Source organism: Anser brachyrhynchus (genome assembly GCF_964034855.1).
Source record: "Anser brachyrhynchus genome assembly, chromosome: 4".
NCBI classification, from domain to species: Eukaryota; Metazoa; Chordata; class Aves; order Anseriformes; family Anatidae; genus Anser; species Anser brachyrhynchus.
The window spans coordinates 60,323,503-60,339,991 of NC_137698.1; the positions used below are offsets into that span (position 1 = coordinate 60,323,503).

Here is a 16,489-nt window from a genome sequence, read left to right on the forward strand (position 1 = left end):
ACTTATAAGAGAAACCTAGGGTATGAAACACAGGTTCATACTGAGGTGAACCCAGAAGATCTGGGTACCTGGTAGCATCCATGCTTTTGATTTTAAAATACAGTTCTGTGCACTTCAGGGTGTGTACGGTATGACTTAAATGAAGAATAACCTTTTTATTCTGACGCATAGCTATAAGTAGCATTTTTAGTAAAAATTACATTTTTTGAATAGGTTTGAGTATTAGATTGTAGTTTTTTTGTACCACACATAGTGGGAGTTGTATTTCAGTAGTGGCTTGTTAGCTTGTGAAAGAGGGTTGTATAAAAGCACTTAATCCAAACTATAGGAGGAAATGATGTCCTGGAAACCTTAAATGTTTTGCTTGAAATAAAATTTTTAATACTGTCTTGAGGCTGTTTTGAAGCTCTCTTGAATGTCTGTTGACTTATTTTGAAGAAACACCCTTCAAAGGGTGTGGAACAGTTCAGTGTCTTTACAAAATAAATGTAAGTGTTGAGTGTTAACTGTGCCAAAGGAAGGAAAAAATACTGTACAAACAACTTGTGATACTGCAGGTGCACAGGCTTCTTGAGTAGACTGGTCAGTCATACAGATCCGTCTGTGTTGCCTCCTAGGTGAGTTTTAAGGTATTTGATTAAAATGTCTTCTGGCAGGTATAGTCTCTGCCCTTAGAGAACCAGAATAGTGACTGTCCCTCTAAAGACAGATATGCCGTCTCTTACTTTTGTCCTTCTCCATGTAGAATATTGCTGTAAGTTAAAAGTATAGGTAGGCAAAAACACTTCAAGGACTATAGCTTTGAAGCTTGCCTGTTTGGTTTAAGTTAGGTTAGAAGTCCTAGTTCAGATGTGTCTGACAGGTAAATGCAAGAGTTAATGAAACAACTGTTGTGAGTGGGTGAATGGCATCAGTGGTGACAGAACAACACTGCTGTGCTGATGTTCTCGCAGATTTTAGTGTCTTTAACCAGAATGCTAAGTCAAGTATCTTAGACCTTATCTTTAACCTTAAATGAAGGTTTCTTCTTCAGCCTTACATGAAGAACAGATATTTGCCCTTTTAACGTTCAGTTACAAATGATGTCCTTGCTGCATCAGCTGCTATGTATTGCTCGGATTCATTTGATATGGCAAACATGGGAGATTTGGGGGGGGAAGACTTCTTCAGATGTTATCAACTGGACCAGTACCACTCTGCTTTCATGTTATGGCTCTAGATTCCTTTAGTACCCACTGTTACTTCAGAGGGGCTCTGTTCTATAGCTCAAACAAGTTCGATGGGGTTAATTTACAGGATGTAGTGTTTACAATATGCGCAAAAGCTTTACCAAACCATGCATGTACATAGGTGTAGGGGCACCTATGCATAAATGTGTCTAATAGTAATATCCCTGTGTTGCCTTACTGAATTGCTTAAGTTGCATTGGTAAGCCACCACCCTTTATCTTCTTATCTAGAGTTCTCCAGTCCATGTATCCATAGATGATGGATGAATTGTTCAGGGGCACTGGAGCAGCCCTGCCTGGAGCTGCTGTGAATTTAGCCAGTTAGTGTGAAGTTGAAGTCTGGCCTAGCTTCTGTAGAGAAGGTTTGAAGCGTTTTATCCCCTTTGCTTTGTGATTTTTGGGGGCACTTTTGTTTAGGGATTGATTAGGAATAAACATTTTGAAACAGGACTTGTGTCCCATAGGATACAAGTAAGGAAGAAAGATTGTCTGTTGATGTAAACGCAACCACACACCCACCCCGGTGTACCAGGGAGACTTCTGATGATGGAAATAACATTAATGTCTTCATTGTCAAGAAAGTGAAACTGGAAAATCTGACAGGGAATTGAGTTCATAAATAAGTGAATGTAATTATATTTCAGTCAACGTGTCTATCTTGGATAACAGGCGGTATCAAATTTGTTCTGTTGTGATTATAGATCCCAGTGGTCTAGTTGTGGATGTTCACTTTAAATGTCTCAAGATTGGCTCACCTGTGTATCTCAGAGGCTGTAGGCTTACTGTCTACTGGAGTTCTGTTAGAACAGTATTAGATTTTGTACTCCATTAAGATCATTAATCTGAGAGTAGGTGTAAAATCATTACAGATGAAATTGGGTGGGGTGTGTGTGCAGAAATAATGATACGGAAACTATAGATCTGTCTGCATGTCTTAGTAACCTAGGCACTTCTGAATGCGAAGTGTGTTCTCTGCCACCCCAGTGTTCTTCTCTCCATAAAGCCAAATGCATCATGTATGTAGGAGGATGAATCCAGGCTGCATCTGGATACGTGAAGTGCAGATCAATGCTGTTCTCGAATATAGATAAATGTACTGGAAAACATTGCTGTGAGGTTCTGGTGTCGGTGTTCTAGAAAGGTTTAAAATGCGATGTTGGCAAAATGGTGGTGTTGTAGAAAATGGTTGCAAAACACACGTGGGGTTTTGGCAGAATGTTTTATAAGTGAGGATTTATTTTAAAGGTACACCTTTTTTCCCTTTTTTCCTTACAGGTTGGTTAAACACTAGAACTGTGAAAGAAAGTAGCAGGCACTTTATTAGGAGGAAATTGAAGCCAAAACTGACGACTTCTTTGGTCTCAGCGGTAGAGATTGAGCAAGGTTGAGTCAGTTAAGTATACTGGGCTGCAGTGAACACAGGCTCTGTCTTGTTTCAGCCTTATACAGAACGTGCTGAGGAGTCAAGGTGCATAAACTGAGAAAGTAACACCAGTAATTGTGTTCCAGTGCTAAAGGCAGAAATTCTCTTGCTTTTCATGTATTTGAGATGTCAACATGAAGTATTTCAAATAGAGCAAGTTAAAATGAACACAGAATTGTGCTAAGTTCAGTTGTGACTTGCTGACAGAGCAGTTCTCAGCTATGGTCAAGTGTTGACTTCTTCCTTGGAAGACACTCCTCCTCCCCTGTATTTTACAAAGCTTTGTTTCTTTCCATCTCTGTTCTGAGCATCTCCTGAAACAGCTAGCTTCAAAAGGCTTTTTGTTTTTGGCTGTTGTTTTCTCTTCATCTTAGAATGTAGCAGTTTGTATTCATTCCTGGGAAATGAAAGAGGGAAATTGATGAAGTTTCATGCAGCCTTGAGGATGAAATGTTTCCAGGAGGCTCATGTCATCAGAGCCAGATGTGGCTGGCTGTGCACTCTATGATAAAAACTTGTATGAGAAGAGGGAATGCTCTAAGGTGTCTACACCCCCCTGCTCCACCCTCCTTATTTTACACAAGATAAAATTCTTGTGTTTTTTGGTATGTTTCCTTCAGGTCAAAAAGCAGTAATGTCTGCCTGGCTCACTTACCAAGAAGCAGCTGGATCTAGTTGTGTACAGTGATCTGCTGTAGTTACAGACTGCATTTCCCACTTAAAAGAACGTTCTAACTGGGGCAGTCTTGAGGCTTGCTCATGTCAAGAGGTTCCTTGTGTGGGTGTAAGTCCTCTGATACAGAGTCAGCTGAAGAAGAAATAGTTTCTGAACTTATGTTGCAAATGACCATGTTTACAAAATCATTCAATTGTTTTGTACGCTGAGCTCTCAGATTGTTCCATTAAATGTCCTTACAATTACATCACTAGTCACCATCTTTTTGTAGAAACGGTTGCTTGAAAGGCAGTGCAATACAGTTGAGATGTTAACCTGCTGCTCAGGCTTTGCTCAGAATTCAGTGGATGTTCCTGTACATCAGTTCAGCAGTTGAGCCAGAACATTTACTGACGGTTGATGCCCTTCAGTGGCTCAGGGCAGCTTCCTGTTGGTTGTTGTGTGGGCCTGCCGTGTAGTTCTGGTGCAGGTTCATGCCTCAGCCTACAGTAGTATGGATGGCTACTACATCCAAAGGGAAGGAAATTCAGGTTATTGGAGTGGATTGTTAGCTTAGAGGAGGCAATCGAACTTGATAAGTTCATTCTAGCTAGGCTTCCTGAGTTGTTTTTTGTTGACTGCCATTTCAGCAGAACTACTTTATGAAAGAATCTTGAGTACTTGTTCAGCACAAACTTTCTTCTTAAAGATGTGATGCACTAACTCAGTAATAGAACTGCTCCTATAGCCCTTTCCTGTTTCTGTTCTTGCTAATAGTAACCCATCAGTATGTGCAACTCATTCTTTAATGCATAAATACCATCAGGGAAAGAAATGGAAGTGAATTTCTACTGAGTATTCAGGTTAAATAGTGTAATAAGGACTCTATCTTCAAGAGCAGATAAAGAAGGGGGAAAATGCACTCTTGCATGATAAGAAGCAAAATTGGTCTCTTGTGTGGTTAATTTTATACATCTCCTTTTAGGTGAGTTGCTAATGTAGTGATATGTTCCAATCCTTACTTTTTTGATGCAGAGCTTGAGGATGTTAAATATTAGTGAGATGATACATGTGAGCAGTGCAGATGTACAGGAAGAGTTTGGGCAGATGGGGAGATACTGATTTATGATTCATCTCATTCCTGAGTCTCTCCTTCTTGTCTGTGTTTGGACACAGCCTAAGGAACCAACATGTTTCTAAAATAAATGGCCATGGATCATCTTTAAAAGTCATACCTAGGAGATAGTCTTTCAAAAATGAGTTTTTTTAAGGAGAAAAACAAAAAATCAAAACCCATAATATTAAGTCTTGTTCACATTTTCAGTATTGCTTTTGTTCTGTCAGTATTTACTAAAGCAAATCAAGGGGGATGAGGGTCAGATGGGTTAGGAACTTACCACTAACCCCTTTAGTGATACTTTCGAAGCTAAGCCACAGAAGTATTGGTTATGACCCTCTCAGTTTTAAATACCACCAGCTTTTCATCGCATCTTCCCAAATCACCTTTGTCAAGCTTTTTCAGGAGACCTTCTGCCTGATGCTGTCCTTTATGCAATGTGGAAGGCTTTGTATTTACAGTTGGGAGGGCTGGGGGGTAGGGAAGGGATTTCCTTCCTTAAGGAAGGGGTAGGAATTCAGCTGTACTGTCTGATGTGTTGTCTTGTAGCTGGCAGTTTTTCTGTGCTCCTTTGGGTGAGCGATGCAAGCAGTACTGAGCAGTAGGAGACAGGATGAAAGAAGACAAAAGGGATGAAGAAGACAAAAGGCTGTGAAAAGGCTATCTTGAGCATTAAAGAAACTAACCTGCAGCTGGTGCTGTCTGTGGTTAAACCCTTGGAAAGGGGTAAGAGGCTGCTGATCAGGCAGCATTCAGTACCCATTGTACGAAGGTGAATGCAGCCAGGTCTGTTGCCATGGTAAGTCCAGAAATTGTAGCAGTGAAGTATCATGGTGACACTGAATGTGTTTATTTCACAGAATAGTTGAAAGGGCTTCTGAGTACTTGATTTTGACTACAACTGGAAGTATTAAATACACCTACTTTATGTCTGGAAAGCACTTCTTTGGTTTGTATTCTTTGATACTGCAAGATTTATAACCCTTTTCAAAATGTGTGCATATTTCGTGTATTGTTACTACAGTATTTAATACTGTTCATGGGTGAGTATGAGATATTACCTGTCTGTGTATATATACTTGTAGATGTACTCATTAGCCATGAGAAAGGAAAAATAAAGAAAACACTGTGCTTTTAATTGATATGAGCAACAGTTGTTGCTGTTGCCACCTTTTGTACAGAAAAGTGGGTTGAGATAGAGTAAAAATCTCGCCAGATTTGAGAGGTGCAAGTACCGTACTAACTGCTTCATGAAAATACAGATGGCTGCACTACTGCTTCAGATAATGATGAAGAAATTGGGGAGCATGTTCTTGTCCTGGTTTCTAAACAAGGCACTGCTAAGCATTGGTTCCCATATGGACACAGATAATGCTGAACTTGGTAGCAACTTTAGGAATCCATCCCTGGAAGGGATGTCTGTAGCTTAACTGTTACAATTTTAAGGAGTCAAACAGAATAGTGTGAGAATATGGAGGGATGGAGAGAGCCTGTAGGAGTGCTGCACCTAGTATTACCTTTGCTCACAAGTAGGGAGTTGGAAACAATCACAGACTGCTAGCTTTTAGTTGAAAGGGATGTTTAGTTAAACTTTCTTCACCAGACCTTTCAAATCTTTTTTATCACCGTATAAGTATATTGTTAATCCATTTTTATTGGATCAAGCAAGAAGTTTTTGGAAACTTTAGCTTCGGCAGTAGGCTCGCCTACTCAGAATTCTGAGAGCTGTTTCTCAGCTAATACTCCTAACAAGTCTAGTTCTGTGAGGATCTAGGGTAAGGTTACTAAAGTGACCCTGAGCAGTGCATAAGCCTTGCACGTGGTGTGTGATAGACCTCCTGCTCTGATTAATTCTGAAGCAGGTCTTTGTGCTAGTGCCCTCGGCAGTCATGGCTTAACTGTGGCTCCCCTGTCCCTGTGCCTGTTCTGCTGTCAGTACGCTGGCATCCAGTACCTCAAGTAATCAGTGTGGCTGTCAGGGCTCTTGGAGGACGTTTTCAGGCGTAATCAAAGCGTAAGGCTATACTCTACCTTCCCCTCCTTTCCCTCCAAGAATAAAAATCTCTTCTTACACGTAGGTGGGTGGAATAATCCCTTTTCAAGGAGGTTTGTAATGGACTCAATGTGCAAACATTAATTTAAAAAAAAATCTCTGATACTTGAGTGAGTCGAGACTACTGAATTAGGCTTGCTGAATCCTCAGAGGATTAAAGGCAAGATTGTGCCTTCAACCGTACCCATCATGTTGTGAGACTTAAATGTTTGTGTGTGATAAAAAATATATCTTTGACACTTAACTGAATCCTCAGTGCTTTCAAACTGTTCTAATTACACATATGTCTTTTAGATTGTGTAGTTTGAGATAGCTTTTTGGAAAGGTTTCTGGAATAATACTAGTTCTACTCTGATTCTAGTATTGAAGATTGGTTGTGAACATACAGCTGAAACAGATAATAATCTGTTAGTGGGGTAAATAAAAGGAAACTGCCACTACTTTATTAAACACTTCAATACTACAGGGCTCTATGCTGTTTTCTTTAGATGAGTGGCAGTGGCTTTTGTTGACTTGTGTCCTTTAGGCAGCTTTTAATGAGAGGTCCACAGTTCTCTCTGCAAATCTGCAGGGAGTAATGATTCTACATGCACTTCTCCTTGCTGTGTTGAAGTACTGTAAGTAATTCTGATTTGGGATATTTTGAAACTGCACTGGGAAACTCTAGGGGGTAACAGCACTTCCTGTTCTTGTCAAAGATTATAGGTGACTGTGAACACGTGGCCTGAAGAGCACAGTGCCTTCATTTGTCACTGCTTGCTTGCGTTTTATCTCAAGCATAAAACTGAAGGATTGAGCATCCTGTCCAGTATCAGAGCTCTACCAGTCGCACAGTGCAATCTGCTCAGATTCCATGAAACAGTTTAGGGACCTTCAGATTAGGAGCTTGTGTCTGTGCTAGACTTTTTGTTTCAGCATTTGACTTACGTGTTTTTGAAAGACATGGTCTAATTTTCTATTTAATCTTTATCAGGTGTCCAAGTGTCAGCTTGTCAAACCTTTGAAAAGGTGCAAATTTGAGAGAGTGGGTGTGTGGCTGCATAGTCAGCTACTTTGACATGTTGCCTTTTTCATTTAGGACCATTATATGAAGTTATTAATTTACTAAACTACTGTGTATGATATGTCAAGTACATCAGGGTTTTTTTTTCCTTTTCACTGGGAGGCTATTAATGAACTTTCAAAAAGGGTTTATCAGCAGAACCACCTGTATTGACATTTTTATGAAGAAATTTGTTCTTTGCTAGTAAACCAGTAGGGGGCATTCCAGCTCAGTTTCTTGTGTGCCTCTTATGTTATGAAAAAGTATATTGGATTTGTTGGCAAAGTGCACCTTTGTTTAAAAGGTTTTTGTAAATGTCTGCAGTTCATTCAAATTGGCAAGATAATGCCTTCTGGCATTAGGCTTACTATTAAAGGACACTTTGACATCAAAGAGGTAGACCTTGTGACTATTATTTTGCTCTGCTTACATTAATTATATATGCTGGTCAGTACTGAACACGAGTAGTATACTGTCTGTGATTATTTAAAACACTCTATGCACTTATACTGAAAAGTGAAAAATCTCTCTTAAAACAAATTAAAGTTAATCCCCAAATCTGTCAGATTTGTTCTAGATAGTACCTGCATTTTAGGACTTCGAAAATGGAAGCTGCTTTTGCTTCCCTAATTAGACTTTAAAGCAGTAATTTCACAGAGCCTTAAGATTAACTGAAGTTATATGTGCTTGTGTGAGTGTCTTAAACATCGTTGTAACTTCAGTCTGGTGAATTGTGTGGCAAGGGAAGGCTGGCCTCTTTTCTTGGAGTGTGTTGTAGCCATTTTCTTTTGCTTACTGTTATCTTCTTGTCACTATGACTTCGTTCTGCCGTTGGTGGTTCACCCAAAATATCGGTATTCACGAGAGCACCTGAGTTACACCAGTGGAGGCTTTGTAACTTCGAAGTTGAAATAAAGAAATTGCATTAATTGTTGGCCTAAATTTCTGTACACTTTAGTTTTCATTAAATCTCATTGCAACTATAGGTCACCTGGTGGGCTTAAATGCTCTTGTTTTAAAATGAAACTGAAATGTATGCGATTGGGAGCTCTTTTGTGCGCTGAGTTTGTCAGAAAATAGACTGGCAATACTGTACTGTATGAAGGTAAAAAACTGTAAAGCCTGTACCACTTGCAGAGTACTTCACTGACTGCTCTGGCGTTTAAGTGGGATTTCAGTTAATTTTAAAGTAAAATCTGAAACTGGATTAAGAGGTTTGATTTTGAGCATTCATGTTTATACTGTAAAGGTGTTTGTTCTCATTAGGTACAATGAAGCAAATCTTCCATATAATTGCATTACTGATACGTGACATTAAAGCTTAATTGGCTTATTTTAAATATCTTGCACATCAATTTCTTCTAGATTGTGAAAATTGAAAAGGTCATGAGTGCAGTTTAATATTCCAGGGTGAGAGATTTCAATTTTAGTACAATTTGTAGGGAATTAATTAGGAAACATGACTAAAAGGAAAAGGATGTTGAATGCAAATTAGGCTGTTCATTAGAGTATAGAAGCTGAGGCATCTTGGTGCGTTGTGGAAATTTGATTGGGAATTCAGCAAATACCTTGGATTTTTTTAAAATTGAAATTATTGTAATCGTTCTCTGAGTGTAGACTTAGTGTAATTGTCATTAGTTGCTCTAAAATAAAAGACTGACTTTCTCATGGAGTTTTAAAACAAGTATGCTTGTTTTGCAGGAGATCGATGAAGCCTGCAAGAGGATAAAACGTGAAATTGATGATTTAGGTCCTGAAGTGGGTGACATCAAAATCATTCCATTGTACTCCACCCTTCCTCCGCAGCAACAGCAAAGGATTTTTGAACCTCCTCCACCAAAAAAACAAAATGGAGCAATAGGAAGAAAGGTAAATAGTATGTTGTTTTGGTACGTTCTTCAGTAACAAGCTACTCACAGTTGTGTGGGCAATTAAATCAGTTTTGGCTACGTTAAGTGTACACAGCAAGTGGAAGCTTTTTTTTTTAATGAAGCCTTGATAATCCAGGGCTCTGTCTCACTTAAATTTTTAGATAATTGTGTGTTTCTTAGTGTAATTCAAAATTCTGACTTCCATCTGTAATGCCAGAATGTTCTGGTAACAATTTGATTTAACTGAATGGGGCTGGCATTCATGTAAATTTTGTATGAGAAATATAACACTGAATTTGACAACTGTGTGACTTACATGGAAGGACAGGATTTTTTCCCTGATAAATTATTCTTAAATTATTCTGAGACATGTTCTTTTTGGAGGCAAAACCGACCACCCCCTTCAAGGGGTGTTATTAGGCAGTTCTTTTCTGTTTCTTAAGGCTTATGACAAGGTGGTAAGTTAAAGCAAGTATTTAAGTTGGTTCATGTTTTCTGAAGCAGTGAGCAAGGAATTGGGGTTCTCTCCTTTTATCAGGCAAAAAGGATTGAGAAACCAATAAAAATACCTTGAATGACGTTAGTGAACGTTCTCGTAACGTTACCAGTCCAGTTCCTGAGTACTTGTATAAACCACGTTAGAAACTGTATGGCTATTTCTCTAAAACTGAACATTTGGAAGGAGTGTTAGTAGAGCTTCTTCAAGCTAAACTAATGCTATGTGGAACTGTAGCATTCACCAAGTTAGATTTTGAAGGTCAAAGCTGAATCATACTATCTGCTCTAGGCAGGGTTTGTTCGTTGATTATTTGACTTTTTGGGCAGTACAACATATGCTGAATACTAGTGGCAAATTCATAGTGTTCTGGAAGAACAAATTACTTATTAAATTTAGTGAAATGATCTTCCCTTTCCTATCAAAGCTGATTGCAGAAAGCATATGATCTGAAATCATGAAACTAATGCTGCAACAAGATTGTATTAGCAAATAACTTGAATGAATGAAATTGCTTCTCAGCAATGAACAAGTGATAGCTGTGTATTTCATTTAACTTTCATTTGTTTAAAACTGCACTTCAAAATAGGCAGTTCCTGTTTTTCTGGATAAGAGGATAACACTTGCAGTGGGTAGCTTTCATTATGTTGAACTCTACCACTGTTTAAGATATTCTCACTATAGCAACTAGTTTACTACAAGAAAAATTGCCAGGCTGGAGAGATCACCTGTGGGCAAAAAAGATATGAGCAACATTCAGACCTGTGAAGTCATTGTGTGTGTTTTTTAACCCTACTCCGAAATGTATTTGGTTGACTGAAATGTTCTGGCTTTCATGTTTTGTTTTTTATCTTTATGAGAAATCTAGCAGCGAGTGAAAAATGTTACCTGTATGTGTTGTAAAGTTTAGTTGCTCTAGTTTCAGTTAGTGATCAGGATATGTAAAGCAGGACCATGCGTGCTGGGTCTCTTATCTTACATAACGTCGGCTTTCCCACAGCCCGCTATGTGAGGTGAGCCTGGTTTATAGAATGGCCAAGGAAGGAGGGCTAGAAGGAGGTCTGAATCGTTTCAAAGGCTATAATCATAAAACAAGTGAAGTGCTTGCTTAGCTCCTGCGCTTTAACTTTGTGAAAGAAAAGGTAGATTTTGGAAGCTGTGTAGCATCTTGCAGTATTCGTGGTGGTAACAAATAATACTGATATATCTTGATGGCTTAAGAGCTTTTTTTGTCCTTTTGTAATAAATTGTTAGTGCTTAGCATTTACTAGAAAGCTTAAGATTCTAGATAAAAATGTTTGTTATGGTGAATAAATACTTCACCTACCCTATAGAGAAAGACGATGTTGACTCAAAGGTGCCTTTCTGCTCTCCTTTTCTACCCTATTGTTGCCATATATGCTGCCTGCTGAAAACACTCTTGCCTTTCTCATTGGCCTTATTCTAAAGTTACTTTTGTGCATTTTCACATACTGGACTCCTACTGGTTTTAACTCAATTTTGTAATTCAGACTTGAAGTGGACTACTGTCCTTTACTCATAGTTATTATACAGCTAGCTTGTTCCCTTTGTATGGTTACATGACTGTGCAAACATAGCAACTGAACATCAAAGCGTTATTACTGTACTGTCTATCAATCAGATGAGTCATGTCTTCTTTCTTTTTATCTTAAAAAATAAAAAATTAATCTTTCCAGAGTGTTCTGAGCTCAGCTTATATTTGCTTCATGTTTTGAAGAGTTTTCCTGCTTAACTGTAGGAGCTGCCAGCTCCTAGGGATGTGATGATCTTGAGTGTCATACAGAAGGTGATGCCAGTTGCTTAGTCAGATATAACCAACCCAGTGTTAAACTCAAGAGAAGAGAGTGTCTTATGCATTATTTGTTAGGTTTCAAAAGTTAATAAACCACTGTTTAATTGCCTGTAAAATTTAATAGTTAAAATCAAATTTCGTGTTGGTAAGCATTTTGAGTGCTTCACTATTGCATCTGAGAGCCAAAATGCAATAACTACCAATCATGACCATATTCTTTGTAGGGAGAAACTACAGTGTGTTTTTAAAGGGATTTTTAATGGTATTTTCATTATTAAATCCTGGATAGTGTAATACTTCTTATTCTCTGTTACGATTAATGTGTGCCTTTAGAACTGGGAGATGGGAGGAAAAGAGAAGGAGCATTGAGACTGACTACTGTCTTCTATGATACATCTGAGACTTGTTTGATATCACATGTACATTGAGCTCAATTTTTTATGACTCCTCTCTTAATGCAAACTGGCTGTATCATTGCATTTTTATCTTGTCCGTTATGGTGTAAACAGAACAGTTTCCAGTAGCAGAATGGAATTTCTAGTCTGTTTTATTTGCTTCAGGAGTCTTGAGAGCTACTAGTTAATACAATATAGAGAGTTTTATATATAATATGTAGATTAGAACATATTAAGAACCATTAACGTGATATTTAGAAACCTTTCTACCGTAAACATTTCTGTTACTGCAGTATTGCAGTTAAAACTGCAAAACTGCAGTTGAAGCTAATTGGGTACAATTATTTTACATAATTTAGTGCTAATTTCATTCATCTGATTTCTGAGCAACTTTGTAATTTTGATTTAGGCTATAGAGATGTGGAAGAACTTCAAGGTTTTCTTTAGGTTTCTTATGATACAGTATTCATTTGTTTTTAAGCAATGTGACATTAACAAATGAGGTGTACATAGTCATAACACGGTGAATCCTGTTCTATTTTTTCCTCTACCCTCTGTATTATTCTGAGTACAAGCTAGGTAAATTCAAGTACAAGTTAAATTGATGGGCCTTTGTGGGCTAAGTGTACTAACAGTATTGAGTCGTCAGTATTGAAGTGTCCTAATAGAAATCGGTGATTAAAACCGGGACCAAAGCCTTTCAATGCTACTATGTAATTGGTATTTGAAGCTTCTGGGTATGGGTGCTTCATGCTTTAGTAGGTCCAAAAAAAGCTGAGACCTTATCTAAAGTACAGTCTGTAACAGCAAGTTGAATGTGGGTTGACTAGCTTTTTAACATAGGAATGCTAGTTGAATTTACATATTTAATGGCTTGCGAAATTTTTGTGACTGTATATAGTGCTGTCAGCACTTAATTGCATTGATTTTTGCGGTTTTTCTTTGGCTACTATGCAGATTACCTGTCAGTGAAAGGTGTGGGTTTTGGGGAGTTCTAAATAGCATATAATTTCAGGGTGGAACACCATATTAATTTAAATTGCTTTAATTTTTTTTCCGCCTAAGTATTGCGTTCATTATATAGTGGCATCTGGGCAGGCTTAGACACTAAGTCTAGTTAAGAAGAGGTGAGTAGGAAGTACTACCTGACTAGCAAAGTGATCAGCCAGGAGGAAGAGAAGTCTTTGGGAATATCAGTCTATTCCAGTCACTGACTTCATTGTAATTCTGAAGAAATTGTTAGGGGTCTCAAATTCTAATTGTTAAGCTGAAAACAGGGCTTTCTGTCTTCAGTGGAATTAAGAACTAAAAGGTAAGTGGTTTTAATGAAGTCCTGAACTGGTCTGGGGTATGTTTTTTTTTTTAAGGCAGCTGATAACATTTCCTTCTAATGTGATTTAATGTGGTCACTGTTGGGATGAGAACTAATAGTATCTATAGACTGCTAACTGCATCTCAGGACATAAATGTTTAAATGGCAATGAATCAGGCCTCAGAACTCAGATACGCCTCTATTTTAACTTTTACGTGAGACAACCTCCAGAGATGTTGCAACAGCTTGAAAGCTTAACCTTCAAAATATGTAAAGATATTTGACTATGATAATTTAAAGTTGAAATTAAACATTTTTTGAGGATTTCAGGTGGACTGTATTGATAACTGCTTTATTCTGGACCAAGTAAAAGAACATACTGGGCTCCTGTGTGTGTAAAATAAGAGGCATATATCTGCTTTTTACTGTTAATATCTGGATTGTAAAACAGATGATGCTTTTACTCCATGCTTAACTGAGGAGGGGCACCTGCGTGTAGATTTGACTCATTAAAGTACAGTTATGTAACCTTTGATACAGCATTATTTAACCAGTTTGCCATCTTTGGGCTTAAAAAAAAAAAAGACTTAAAAAGCTAACAGAAGATGTTAGAGATTCATTGCAATTTATCATTTTGTACTGGAGTTGGGAGTAGAATTTTGAACAGCAATCTTAAAGTAAAATATTTGCTCTTGTGTATTTTTATTAAAACTAACTTTTTTCATATTATTAATGAAGGCACAACAGAAATATAGTGGACAAAAACTGCACTGATGCTAATAGACGTTCATCTAGTTGACTTCAGATCTTCCTGTAAAAGTTTTGGAGCAGAGCTCTGCTAGTTACTTGCTGAAAAATCATGATGCGGATACAGAATCAGGGCTTTATTTGCATATCTTCTTGACAAATTAGCTATTTACTATTTCATTTTTCAACAGGTTGTTGTATCCACCAACATTGCTGAGACATCATTAACAATAGATGGTGTGGTGTTTGTGATTGATCCTGGCTTTGCAAAACAAAAGGTAAATACTATGTCAGTTGTGCTTTCTTTAGTGTAGGAAAGATACCGGAGTCTGGTTTGCTCAGGTAACTCTTCTGTTGGTAAACAGTGACAAGCGTTTTGCAATTGAAGTCTTGATGTTGATTTTTTTAGACTTAATGATAGGTTTGTACTTCATCTGTAAGCTTAGCTATGACAGTCCAAAACAGTGTAGTACGGAAGAACTTCAGTCTTAAATATTGAAACATGAGGATTTTTAGAGTTAGGCCTGGAATATAGAATTCACTTTTCATTTTGTATTGTGTCCATGTTTGAGAATGCTAAATTAAAACTAAGAAATATATGAAGGTCATGTGAAAGTAAATGAAACTGGTGCTAGAAGTCACCTCTCAATTTAAGTCATGTTAGTGTGGAAAACTTCAGTACTTAAATGAGAAGAGCGAAGTAATACCTAGGCTAGTATTGTTTTTTTGTCCGTACTCATCAGGTGCTGTCTCAGCCCTAAAGATCTTAAGTCACTAAGCCTTTCTTGAAGCATTAAAGGAGGTGCAGAGGAACTGAAGTAGCTTGCCTGAATGCAAACCAAGAATTAATTAAAGATTAAAATTGAAGTCTCTTAAACTTAATTGATTTTTTCACTGGGAACTGTCTTCATAACTTGGTTTCTTGGGCTTTTTTTTAACACTCATGCATGTTATCAGCTTTTTAAACTTTTGCAAAATGAGAGACAGCAGAATGTGAGTACAGTCAGTGCATCTTCACACACAAGTTGCAATCGCCATTAATTTGAATTCTTCTCACAAGTAGTTCTACTGGAAGTAGTTCTCTAATAAGGACTAATGTTTTTGTATATGGCTTATACCCATTCATGGACTAGAGGTCTTCAACTGAAACTTGACTACTTCTTTTTATCAGTATCTCCTGTTCCTTAAGCTTTAATGAGTTGGCAGGGCTGCTGTTTGTGTAACTGCACTGGGAGTCTTACAGTAAATTCCAGCATATTGTGTACTGTGACGGTCCACATATGCCCTTGAAGTATAGTCTTGCTTTGTCACCAGTGTGATTTTTTACAGTTGCATTCAAGTCTTGATGTTAGATTTTTCTGACCTTTAGAACATGGTTATTCAACCTTATAATTGTATCAAGACAACTTGTTTTTGCATGGAATTATTTGAGCATCAAGAGTGTGTTTAGCACTCTATAGAACAAATTGGACACGTTAGTTCTGCCATGAAAATCTTATCTAAAAATACACACACATTTAAGGAGAACGGGGAGCCTGGCAGGAGAAGATGTTAACAAATGAATACAACGTAAATGCTGTTTTCTAGGCAGTTGTATTTGAAGCTTTCTGTCACTGATCCAAAGGCTTCTGTAGCCAATTTTTTTCCTCCTCTCAGATGCATACAACTTATGATTTCCTAGTCAGAAGCTGCATTTAAAAACAAGTTTAAAGCCATCTTTATTTTTGAGATAAGTCTTATCCATGAGTGATGTTCATTCTTCTTTTCCTGCTCCAATTCTACTTTCAAATAGGTGTACAATCCTCGTATCAGAGTGGAGTCTCTCTTGGTGACTGCGATTAGTAAAGCTTCAGCTCAGCAGAGAGCTGGCCGTGCTGGTCGTACTAGACCAGGCAAGTGCTTCAGGCTTTATACAGAGAAGGCTTACAAAACTGAAATGCAGGTAAGATTGCCTCTTTTTAGAGCGCATCTATAAGACCAAGTGATTGATCCAGGTAGTCAATTACTATGTTACCAAGCAAAATCAGAATGTGAATGCTTGTTCTTCGAAGTACTTTAAACTAGACAACTTGAATTTTCTTTTTCCTCTGCACAGGACAATACATACCCTGAAATTTTGAGGTCTAACTTAGGATCTGTAGTATTGCAGCTCAAGAAGCTTGGTATAGATGATTTGGTGCACTTCGATTTTATGGATCCTCCAGGTACCAGTTTCATATTTTGTCTTTTCTACTGCGGGTGTTAATTTCAACTTCTGCAATTATTAATTTTGCTGAGTATTTTATAAGATAACATGAAATATTTTTTCCCGTGTTTCTTATTGTAATCCATAAGGAA

General features: G+C 37.8%; 1 protein-coding gene across 1 annotated transcript in view; it reads left to right on the forward strand.

Annotated features, from left to right (window-relative positions):
- Nucleotides 1-16,489, forward strand: part of DHX15 (DEAH-box helicase 15) — a 46,503-nt gene that overhangs the window by 13,103 nt on the left and 16,911 nt on the right. Inside the window, exons 6-9 of the mRNA XM_080590860.1 lie at nt 9,220-9,387; nt 14,344-14,430; nt 15,945-16,094; nt 16,248-16,356. Coding sequence (XP_080446986.1) covers nt 9,220-9,387; nt 14,344-14,430; nt 15,945-16,094; nt 16,248-16,356 — 514 coding nt within the window. The remainder of the gene's footprint in view (nt 1-9,219; nt 9,388-14,343; nt 14,431-15,944; nt 16,095-16,247; nt 16,357-16,489) is intronic.